Here is a 12,032-nt window from a genome sequence, read left to right on the forward strand (position 1 = left end):
GGAGCTTGAGGAAACTATAGAGGCTGCCTGTTTCTGCAAGAAATCTTAGTAGGCTATTTAGCGCCATCTTGTGGAAAGATTCTTCCTTGACAAGCCAACACAAACATGTTTTAGACATGGTTTTAGACACTTCAGAATTTTAATTCACCTGATTATTTTTGATTAGTACATTTGAACATAACAGCATAACAGTAACACAGTCCTGTCCTTGGGGTTTAATGAGGCTACTTGGAACAAAGTGGATCATGTTGGCAAAGGGAAAATGGTGACTTCCAGTTAGGCTAATTTACTTGTCAGAACTTATTCCGTAATAATTCCTCAGGTGATGTTGGCTAACAGGTTCACCGTGTAACGCTCACAGCTATGACATGTGAAAAACAAAATAGGCTAGATTGCACCCAGATAAGCCAATTTGACACTGGGCCTACAAACATTTGAACATACAGTTGTGTTTGGGAAAGTGACAAAGATAGGGGTTTTAGGGTGACATTTTAACATTCTGTCAAGGGTCTAAAGATGAAAAATAGCCTTTTAGGCTAATTCTGGCACATTTACAGTTATGTTTATTAATGTGCATTGCCCCTGTAAATAAATAAACTAAAAACGGGAATTAGAAAAAAAATTGTCTTAAATTAGAAATGTAACAAAACCCTTTTAAAAACAGAAATGGCCTTAGTTTTGTGAGATTGTGAAAACAATCCTTACAAAGTAATACATTTGATAAAAAGCCACTGGAGTAACGCATCTTATCTTCCCAGAATCATTTGTTTTCATTCCAATGGGTGAATCTAATGTTTGTGTTAAAACAGTAACATTCAGTCCAAGTGTGATAGCTGATTAAAATCAAGCGAAACATGTCAAGATGAAACTGCAGATAAATGTCTAGAGAGCGTGTCTGGATTTGTCAGTATGTGTATTAGTGGTAGCTAGACAAAGAACATAAAAACTAAAGCAATGGACATTATTTTAAGTTTAACCTTAACTCATCTGTAAAGAATTTTAAAATAGGGCCTATGCTCTTTATACTTGAAGGGAAAATAGCAAAAAGAATAAATTAAATGGCCTTTTGGCCTGAAATGTTATGCAACTGAAAGTGAATGAACCGTGTAGCAATAGCTGTCACTCAGGAGTTTTCCTGTAACTGTTTTAAGCCCTCCCCAATTTTGTCTCCCACTCTTTCACTTTAACACACACTCATATATACAGATGGTAAGAGACAAAGCACTCAGTTCTCCTGTCTCCTCCAGCATGTTCACGCGGCTACTCTTTCTCTGGGTGACTGGGGCTTTGCTGCTCCCCCTGAACTGGGGTAAGTAAACAAACCTGACCCCCCTTTAAACCAGTCACAGACATTCGTGCATATTATGATACATATAAGAGGCCATTGGGTCCATACATTTCTTCTGCACGTACACTCTTTACCTTTATTTGTTTTTATTTGCCTTAAGCCTACTTGGGTTTATTTAGCAGAAAAGTAGAGCACTGACGAAATGTCAGAATGCTTTTATGCTGTTTTACTGTTTGGCAATTTGAGGAACAAACTGTGATGGTGATCTGAAAACATGTGGTTAAGAACACATTATGTCAGTCATGTCTGAGAAATGTCACTAAAATGTATAGCCTATGCTTCGAAAGTTTGATCAAAAGTGACAGTAAAGAATTTTACATTATAAAAAATGTATTATAAATGACGTTGCTATTTAAAGGAATAGTTCACTTCCACATGAAAACTCGGTCATAAGTTACTCACTTTCAAGTTCTTTCAAACCTCTATGAATTTCTTCTTTCTAGGTTTGAAACAACTTGAGGGTAACTTAAGACAGTGTTTTCATTTGAAAGTGAACTAATCCTTTAAGGATCCTAAAAAGTGTCCCATTTCCCACAAAAAAAAAACAATGATACCAAAAAGAAGAAATGTTTCTTGATCACCAAATGATTTCAGAAGGATCATGTGACACTGAAGACTGGTGTAATGAAGCTGAAACTTCATCACAGGAATAATTTACATTTAAAATATATTGAGATAGAAATCAATCTTTTTTTTTTTTTTTTTAAATTTTTACTATATTTTTTTACAGAAGAGACTTATTTTACAAAACTTACAGAAATCTTACTTACCCAAAACCTTTGATCATTGCTGCATAAACAAATTAAATATTTGTATTTATAAGAGTAATTATATGCTACAGTTGCTACTGACGTGATAAAAAATGTACCGTAAATTTAGTTTGCATTGATGCCCATCAGAGGGCATCACAAATGAGCCAGCTTTGGGTCTTATCTGTGGTGGGGGGCATGACTGGCATAGTTTACATAGATGGCATTAGCTGGGAATTTCCACCACAATATTTTGGACATTATCTTCATCCGAAAGAATTAGAGAACGCTTAAACCATGATACACACACACAATATCATTGTTTATCGATAATTCCCAACCTTTATGTCTTTCTGAAATAAGTTGTGTAAATAAAACACAATATTAAATAAAAATTATTTAATAAATGTGAATTTGGAGCAACCAGACAGTTCTTTTAAGTAAATTGCAAGGCCTCTGATTTAACCAAGAAAACATGAAGAAACATATCCACACTGGGTTTATCTTACACTCAACAAACTATAGCCCAAGGTAGTCTGTCTCAATAACAAAAGAAAGCCAGGGGAGGGAGGGAGGAAAGGACAGGATTTTAGAGGGGAAAAAAAATGTTGTTTAATCTTCTTTAAGGTTGGAGCACATCTAAATCGTGTTTCTGCCTGTTGTAAAATGTAGGCAAAAATGAGCCTGCCAAATCAATAGAGTTCACCAAGGCCAGTCTCATTTGCTTTTGACAGATGTTATGAAGAGGTCTATTCCAAGGCCAGTTCCACTAATAAAGCTATAACAAAACCCATTCAAGTTTGGTGGCATTTGTCCTTCCAGGAATAATGCAGTCTTCTGAAAAATGAAATTACATACAGATTGTTCTATAGCAAAAAATGGCTATAGCTTGAAATTAGGGCAGTCGTTTTAATGCATTTATTAGGTATGTAAAAGTAACGTTAAAAAACAAAATTGAATGCACCTGCCCCATTGTTCAGCTTCTGAAAAAAATCATGACCGTTTATGTGTTCTGTACTTTATTTTAAGTGGAATTTCCAAAGCTACTTTTTGTGATGCTTTTCTCATTTAACACAATAATTACTTTAAGGTTTAAATTACTTTTTTAGGTGTTTTTGTTTCCACAGTAGTTTCAATTTTGATATTTTTAGGTCAAACCGTTCTTGTCTGTGTGTGAGAAAATGAACAGTATTTATATAATTTTTACCTCTTGTAACCACAGCCCCGTCAAAGTGATCTGAGGTCGTGGGCGCTTTGTGGCTGTGGTTTCAAGAGGTAAAACGATATAAATACTGTTCGTTTTCTCACACAAACCGCTTGTTTCGTGTCTTAGGCCATCAATGTGTACTTACATTTACGAGTCATTAAATCATGTTTAATTTGGACTTCTCTGCGCATGCTCTTTGAGGTGGTGACCATATACCTCCATTATATGAATGACAGACAAGAACGGTTTGACCTAAAAATATCAAAATTGAAAAATACTGCAGAAACAAAGACACCTACATCTTGGATGTCCTTGAGGTAAGCTAAAACATATCAAAAATTTATTTCAAAGTGAACTATCCCTTTAACATCACTTAATTTTTCAGCCAAATTGGATGTTCGATTAATTCGATTAAAGGGATACTTCACCTCTGGAAAGATGAATGTGTATTTAAAATGGGCAATTCATGTAGAAGAAATGTGAAATTCTTTTTGAATTTGGAGATTTCTAGACTGAGAAAATGTATTTTTGGCTAATGTGGATGACAGACAACAACTCCCAGAATGCACCTGCTTCGCTGCCCTAGGAGGCCACGCCTACCGGTAACAGAGCGCATTAACAAGTCTAGGCTACAAGTGAATCTACGCGACGACGAGTCTGCTCGGGTTTTCGAGATCGCCCAAAATGTCTGGGATTCGGCTTTTGCGTTCTACAATCGCCATTCATTGGGTTTACTGTGGCGAGCAGGACGAATGAGGGCTGCGGGAGAACGGCGCGAGACTGGTGGTGTGATTACCGATGAGAGACACTTGTGAGACGCATCAGTCTCGTATCTCTCACGGAGGAGCAGGGATTTTCTTAGCAATGTTAAAACGCACATCAACCGATCACTTGTTTAGCGTTCATGTTGTAAAGACTACATTCAGATTCACCAATCAGAAGGAATTCAGTTAGATTGAAACAAAAGGTGTGCATGTAAACAATGAATGGCGACTGCAAAAAGAAAAAGCTGAATCCCGGACATCGACGACCGGACTGTGAAAAAGAGGATGGTAACCCCTACTACTACTCAGCTTTCTCCACAGAACAAGAGCCTGCTAGCTTAGCTTTCAAAAAAGATGGCTGACACTTAGTCTATGTGTTCATTCTGTGAGTGAGATCACACCCTCTATGGGTGGGTTGAAAACATGCGGAACAGACCCTACTATACTGACTGTAGTCTTTAGACTCTTGCCAAAAAATCCCTTGATGACACAAAATGACGATTTTACGACAAAAAATACATAAATATCTCTTCTAAGGGGAATATGAGGGTGGAAAGCATGGTTCGAAAATACTACAGGTTTTCTATGCAATGCAAAGCTTCACTAACGTACATATACTAAATCCTGAAGTATCCCTTTAATCAATCAGCACATTTTAAGTCGCTTGACAGTCCTACTTAAAATTCATAAATAAATAAAAATGTTCTTTTTGATTGAATCATTGTGCATTAGAGTGATGGAATCTGACAAAATAGACTTGCAATGGCATGCTTAAGAATAAATAAAATGGAAAATCATCAATAAATGAAAGAAAGAATGTTGAAATTAGAAGTACACAAATGTTCATTAGCATAGAAAGTCTATACAAATAGAAAGGTCCATTTGATCTTCATCTAAGGCCAAAACAGGACTAAAACAGGTTTGGATCTTCTGTCTTCTGGCTGTTTGGTTATCTGACTCTCATTCTCTCAGTGAACATATCATACTTTGGAATGAATAATTGCACTTGCACCACTTGAACACAGGCCCAGACAAATCATACATTTCCAATTCTTGGCTAAAGTTAAAGTTAAAGATGACATCAACAACACAATGAATAATAGTTACTCAACACTCAAATAGTTTTAATTAAGAAACTTAGAATGGCAATAACATCATTCAAATTCAAAGATGCTTTTATTATTTTAATTCCTCAGTTCATTGAATACTTGATTTGGATTTATCAATATTGTCATTTTCCCCTTAAAGCTAGTATAAATATCTCTAAGAATATGTCATTTTAATAATGACTCTAAACTTTATAATTTATCCATTCAGGGTTTTTACAGTCAACTAAAACTAAAACCATAAAACACTTCAAACTGAAATAATATATATATATATATATATATATTGATATACTTAAAACACAAAAACTGAAGAAAAAAACCCACATCAAATTTACTAAAACTTTAATTAAAATGTATGAAAACAAATGCAAACAAAAACAATTCTAAATGTTTTATTAATAAAAAAAAAACTATAATAGTATTTTAATGATACTAAAATAACTGCTCCCATTCAAAGAATCTACTGCGACTACTTATTGTTGTATGATTCATTAAAAAGAATCAAAGCTCTTCTGATAGACATCCCAATGAAAGAGAAATGATTTTGTCCAATCCTCTCAGGTACTGCATTTGGCAGTGAAGAGGATGAAGACATGACACCAACACCAGACTATGACTACAATAACTCAACCTACGACTACTATACGTACAGTAAGTTACCATTACATTCCTGACTCCTGGTCAGTCCATTCAGCCAACAGCAGTCCTGAAGTTTTCTAAAAGTCATTTTCAATACGATCTGAGAGTGAGAGTGGACGGTGATTCGACATACAAAGTATGGGATGAAACACAACGTTGCCATGGAAGCCGGCAAACATTATGATATACTTTAGGCTATCTGACCACTCAATGCCACAATTTTGACCAATCAGAATCCAGCATTCCAGAGGTATGTGTAATAAAAAATGACTAATAATTAGACGCTGTTTTAGCGAACTCAAATTTGGTCTGGCTCGATTCTCGCATTCGTTTTCATGGTCCCGTACAATTCCCAATGGATAACGTTGTTTTTTTACTAGAAAATGTATAATGTTATCAAAGGTTGCAAAAAAAATAAAAAAATGAATCAAAATCACAAAATGTGTGTATTGCCGCAAATGTAACTTGTACATTTTTATGGCTTCCATTTCAGATGACACTGGAAATATTAATGTTAATTATGAATTATATGAAGTTCTACCCGATTCTCGACATCAAGGCAATACGGTAAAGAGGCATACACTCTCTATTACTGTTCTCCAGGCATCACATTTCTAAAAGCCTAGTTAATCACCTTCTTTTTTTTTTGGTACTTGACAATTGAAATGAATAGAACTAATTTGGCTATTACTGTCACTGCATAAAGTGAAGGAATTCATAATTAAACAGACACATAAAAGGAAGGATGACAGGAAAGATGAGGTAGAAACTTTTGAATATCTCTTCAACAAGCAACTGCTTGATGGCTTTGTTTTACCAAGAATGCTGCAGGCCAAATTGGAAAGCAAAGAGCAAACTGTCTTGACTGGGATATTCTTACCGACTTGTTAATGAACTCCTGCTGTTTTTTAGGGTTCAGTGCCAGTGTATAGACGCTATGGAATATTAGGAGGATTGCTGGTGCTGCAAATCTGCCAGCAAACCTGAAAAAGACAGTTGACAACGGACTAAACAACAGTGAGTTGAAAAAGCCAATCACAAGGTCACTGTAAAAGTAATTAATTTCACTGGCTATTATTCATCTCTCCTTTATGGCGTTTTACAGAATATTCAAAGCCTGGAGTAAAAAAAAAAGTATTATTCATGCACAAAGTATTTAGTCAAAGTAAGGATTTAGAAAATCTCTATTGATTGCACCGGTCTTCACTGTTAGTATATCATACTATTCTAGAGAGGCACATCAGTGTGATAATTTATGATCATGCTATATGTCAGTGTCACAATAATGTTTTGTTTTATATTTCAAAGATATTATGTAGCTGATGCCATCTAAGAGGAAGGACCGGAAAATCCTTTCACTGTCTGCACACTGTACATCAATACTGACATTTTCACTTAATTAAAGTCTGGAAATGTGAAAAAAAAGAAAAAAACCAAACAAACAAAAAAACTAAACATATCTATGTGGTTGCAACTTTTATATATCTAACTTCAAATGATCACATTGCATATACTGTTTTGCTTTACCTGATTTATTGGGTCTATTCGTTATCCGAGGAGCTTTTCTAAAAAATGTAACCTTTATTCTTTTGCAAAAATGTTGAAATAAATCATTTGTAATATATGTTGGTCTGATTTACTACATATTTGCAACTTTCAGCTCTAAGTGTGAACTTTATTTATATATTTCACAAATTCTTAATGAGGTACTAAAATAATAATTTAAGAACAAAATAGGCAGGCTAAAATCACTGAGAACTGGATAAGAGACATATGTTGTTATTACATTTAATCATTTAGTTGACGATTTTATTCAAAGCGACTTTCAAATGAGAACAATTAGGTAATCAAACCAACAATAGGGCAACAACAACATTCAAGTGCTGTGACATCCAGCAGGCAGTAAACATCAGAATAAGTATCCCTATCCCTTTTCCTGTCAATAACAATTTCCACATTTTTAAATCTTATTGGGGAAACTCATTAGGTGACGTTTGTTCAACTCATTGACCACAGTAGGCCTAATGAGAGTAAACAACCAGATATAAGTGAGATGTATATTTACAAACGGAAGTGCGTCACAAGGCTCAGTGCATAGTCCATTGAAAGGTGTTTTTAGTGTAGGCTATGAAAAAAAAACTGTTTTAAAATGTTTTGTAATTTTATAGTTTATTAATTAATCCGTAATGCATGTTTTTAAGTTTACGTTAAAACAGATCTTTTGCTTTTTCCTGTTGCATGATTTGTTTAATTTTTCTTAAAAAATTAAAATGTTGACGAAGCACCCAAAATAGCTTGTAATTGTGACAGCTTACCCTTTATGATGTAACACAATGAGGCATATTGTAAAAAAAAAAAAAAAGTAAGAAAAAAAGACCTTATGGTTTGTGCCGATATAAAGAGTTTGTCGTAGAAATAAAATATTAATTGGAGTAGTGTCATAAATCCTAAAATTATATTATAAATGTAACATAAATATATATTGTACAAAATACAGAAAGAAAGAAAGAAAGAAAGAAAGAAGACTTTCTTTCACAACGCGCGCGAGCTCATGGATGAGACATGAGAGAGATACGTGATCTCATTATATATTCTGTACATTCTCTCTCTCGAGACCACATGAGACCTCACGAGTTGCGACGATATTTACAGAACGCCCACCTAACCCCAATTCCGTCTTGGAGCACGCAGACGTGAGATGTTCACTGGATAGTGATGAAATCACCGTCAGCATCGGTGTTAAACAGCTGGTTTTGTTCTCTCGCTCGCGTGAACCGCACACTGACTGCTATGAGAAACTGGGATGCCTCTTTCCCGTAAGAGCTGTTATCATCCGTTTTTATTTGTGATTTAAAATGCCGAGGTTCCAGTTTTTAAACAGCACTACTATGCCAAATCACAATTATGAATGGAGCTACGAATACTACGACGACGAAGAGCCCGTGTCTTTTGAAGGACTCAAAGCACATCGATGTAAGTGTTTCTCTGCAGCATTAAGTCCATTATAGCTTGATGCGTTTGATCCTGTTTTTGTCATCTTTTTGTTAACTATGAAACAAAGATCAAATATATTCTTAGATATGAAAATGGCTTTTTAAATGTGTAATAAATAAAAGAAAAGTTTATCCAGCATGCATTACGACATGAGAATAATGTAAATCGTATAATAATCAACCATTTATTTACCTTTTATATTAAATTATTTATATATAATATATATATAATAAATATAGTAGTATTGTCATCTCTAAGTGCACCAATTTGTATATTTGTTTGTTAAAAATGATGAAAACAGGAATATATCTGTATATATATATATATATATATATATATATATATATATATATATATATAGGGTAATATAATTAGGCTAGATAAATTTGCATGACACATTTTAGCATATCAGTTGCATTTTAACTTCACCCAGCTTTGTTTCTTCCTCCAGATTCCATTGTGATCGGCTTCTGGGTGGGTCTTGCAGTTTTTGTCATTTTTATGTTTTTTGTTCTGACTCTTCTGACCAAAACAGGAGCTCCACACCCAGAGTAAGTATTTTTATACAGTAAATTGTGAAAGACATGCTTTGCGAATCAGCTAGGGCAAAGACAGAACAAAACAAAAGTAAAGGCAGTATAATAATTCCCAGTGGAATCATCTCTCACTTCTGCACCACAAGCACGATGTACTAGTCAGAGTCAGCATTTCAGCACAGTTTTTCTGTTTCCCACCGCCTGCACTCCGGCCATTATCCTTTGCTTCAGAAAGCTCTCTGTGTGTGTGTATGTGTGTGTGTTTGCGGCCTCCTCACTCTCATTAGCTCTCTGCTAGGTCAGTGTCTCCAATGTTGCACTCCTTTAGACCAACAAACAATCTTTTCAGAAAACTTTGATTAAACCAAAAGCGGTCTGCAATCTCAGCCCAATTAGCATCAAGTCTTTATCCGAAACTCAAACATTCATCCATTTTATGTCATGGTGTTTCAATCCAATCCAATCTTTTAGTGGTGCATTCTCATGTTTATTAATGTGAACAAATGCACTCATATTATGCGTGCACATACACAAACAATAATTATCTATGTCAGTGCTCTGGTAGCAATCCAGAATTCATTTAAAAGCAAATTAATGTCCACTAAAGCCCTCTTTTTACACTCAGATATATTGGCCAAATAATTTGAAGGGGCGTTTATTGCATATAATTATACTCGGTTATAATAGTAAAGCACTATTAGTCCTCATCCTCTGGTCTAATGGAGCAGTGAGGAAGCTCAGGGGTCAGGCTGAGAGTCTGTTTAGAGCTTTTTTAATTAAACTGTTCTATAGATGCGAGTCATCCATTAACACAGCCCGGCAGAAACCTCTTACAAGCCAGTGGAAATGTGCTCCCGCACACACACACACACACACACATGGAGGATAGAGAATAAGATGAGGGTAAGATAGAATATAAGATAAGAACACTCTTCAGAAGCACCGGTGCTCATTTCACCTCTAAATTAGAAAAGGGAAATAAAGCTTCGAGTTCAATATTCCTCTCTGAATCCCACAGGGCTGCAGAGCCGTACGAGAAAAGGATGCGTCTCACCAGCTGCGCAGAGGGTCTGGGACGCCATCGTGAGGCGGACACCCGAATGGGTCTCTCCCGCCCGTTGCTGGAAGAGTCCCGGTCTCTGTTTCACTGTTATATTAATGAAGAAGAGCGAGATGGAGGCAGGGCCACGAGCGACGCCGGGCGCACGGGCAGCGGCCACTCCAGAGGGCAGGTGGAAGCGGTCGGTCTTGTTGTCCAAAGCATGGGAATGGAGACCAGGGCGGAACGAGAGGCAGTGCTCCTGGCGCATTTCAACATTCCCAACTTTGTGAACTCAGAACTGAGCTCCGCTCTCGGAGACGAAGATTTACTACTGGGCGATCCACCGATAATAATGGACGAGGCCCGTCCGCGCTGTACCCATCACATAATTGACTAAACCATCGGTTTAAAGACAGTCCGATGCCATTATATTTTCATTATGGCTCCATCTCTCTCCTCAACTCAGTCTATTATCTTTAAAAGTGGAGAGTAAAGTGTTTCGCTTCAAAAGTGGAGCTATTTTCTGACATCTTGGGTCTACAATGAGAAACGACAGCAGCATGAAAGATGAGAAAGATTGGATGGCACGAATGGGATTCTGAGAATATGCTCTTGACAGCATGTTGAAAGAATGTTGGGAAGCCTGTGGTTAGACAGTGATATTTGAAGAAAATACGTATGAAGACAGATTGCAATGCCTTATTGGTTCATGCTCCATTCCTATTATCAGCATTATTAAAAAAAAGTCTCTTGATGTGCTGCAGGAAGATGTTGATGCAGCATTGTACTTGTGTGGTCTAATTGCAGCAATTTGGTATCGCACTGCCTTTTTCTCTGGCCTTGTCGTGTGAGCAAATGCCTGAGTAGAAAATAGTTTTAGCTGAATCAGTGGCTTTCTAGAGAATATCTGCAGTATACTTGCATACTAACTCTATGTAATTGTTTGAGTACAGCTGCCTGAGCAATTCAATGCCTCAGTCTCTTTTGTCTTATTTAACACCTATATGCCAATAAAATTCAGTGCGTAGTTTCCTGTGGTGATATTGGCTGACGCAAACAAATCCCTACAATAATGAAGCCTCAAATCATTCAGCCAAATATAGTGGCCAGAATATCACGCAAACTTTTTTGGCAAGTTGCTACCTAGCAACCACTCGGAAAACCATAGCAACCATACAGCAATGTCCTGGCAACCACCGAGAACACTCAGGTGGAAATACTATTGTAGTTTATAGTGTAAAATTATGGGATAACATACAACGTTTTAACTTTTAAAAATATGATTATTATTATTTCAGTATCTATCATTAGCTAAGATAAAAACGAGCACTTTGCCTGAGGAAAAATTCTAAATGAAATGACTCACAATCTACTGAGCAACATTACACATTAAAAATTGCAGACACATAATTCATAATTTAGACAGGTTACAGGCAAGGGCAGCTTTGAACAGAGATCAAATGTGACACTAGCTGAACCATAGCAGGTTTTCACTATTTATGATGACTCACTCACTAGACTTTGTCATTTTTGCGATAACGCAAATGTCAATTTTGAAAGGCAATGATTTTGTTTTTATCAAGTAAATTTCCCATTCAAATTTCTTAATCCTTCCTGTATTCCACAAATGTATCCTATGAACCC

General features: G+C 36.1%; 2 protein-coding genes across 2 annotated transcripts; both read left to right on the forward strand.

Annotated features, from left to right (window-relative positions):
• The first annotated feature begins 1,178 nt into the window (after nucleotides 1–1,178).
• On the forward strand, nucleotides 1,179–7,440 carry LOC148977032 (uncharacterized). Its single transcript, XM_089117867.1, has 5 exons — nucleotides 1,179–1,309; nucleotides 5,739–5,828; nucleotides 6,310–6,383; nucleotides 6,729–6,833; nucleotides 7,125–7,440. The coding sequence occupies exons 1-4, from the start codon at nucleotides 1,207–1,209 to the stop codon at nucleotides 6,801–6,803; spliced, it is 342 nt and encodes a 113-aa protein (XP_088973993.1). The 5' UTR covers nucleotides 1,179–1,206; the 3' UTR covers nucleotides 6,804–6,833; nucleotides 7,125–7,440.
• Nucleotides 7,441–8,183: 743 nt separating this feature from the next.
• On the forward strand, nucleotides 8,184–11,415 carry mrap2a (melanocortin 2 receptor accessory protein 2a). Its single transcript, XM_039651873.2, has 3 exons — nucleotides 8,184–8,789; nucleotides 9,262–9,361; nucleotides 10,365–11,415. The coding sequence occupies exons 1-3, from the start codon at nucleotides 8,672–8,674 to the stop codon at nucleotides 10,783–10,785; spliced, it is 639 nt and encodes a 212-aa protein (XP_039507807.2). The 5' UTR covers nucleotides 8,184–8,671; the 3' UTR covers nucleotides 10,786–11,415.
• The last annotated feature ends 617 nt before the right edge of the window (nucleotides 11,416–12,032 follow it).

This window comes from Pimephales promelas, chromosome 12, assembly GCF_988280905.1.
Source record: "Pimephales promelas chromosome 12, fPimPro1.hap1.1, whole genome shotgun sequence".
NCBI classification, from domain to species: Eukaryota; Metazoa; Chordata; class Actinopteri; order Cypriniformes; family Leuciscidae; genus Pimephales; species Pimephales promelas.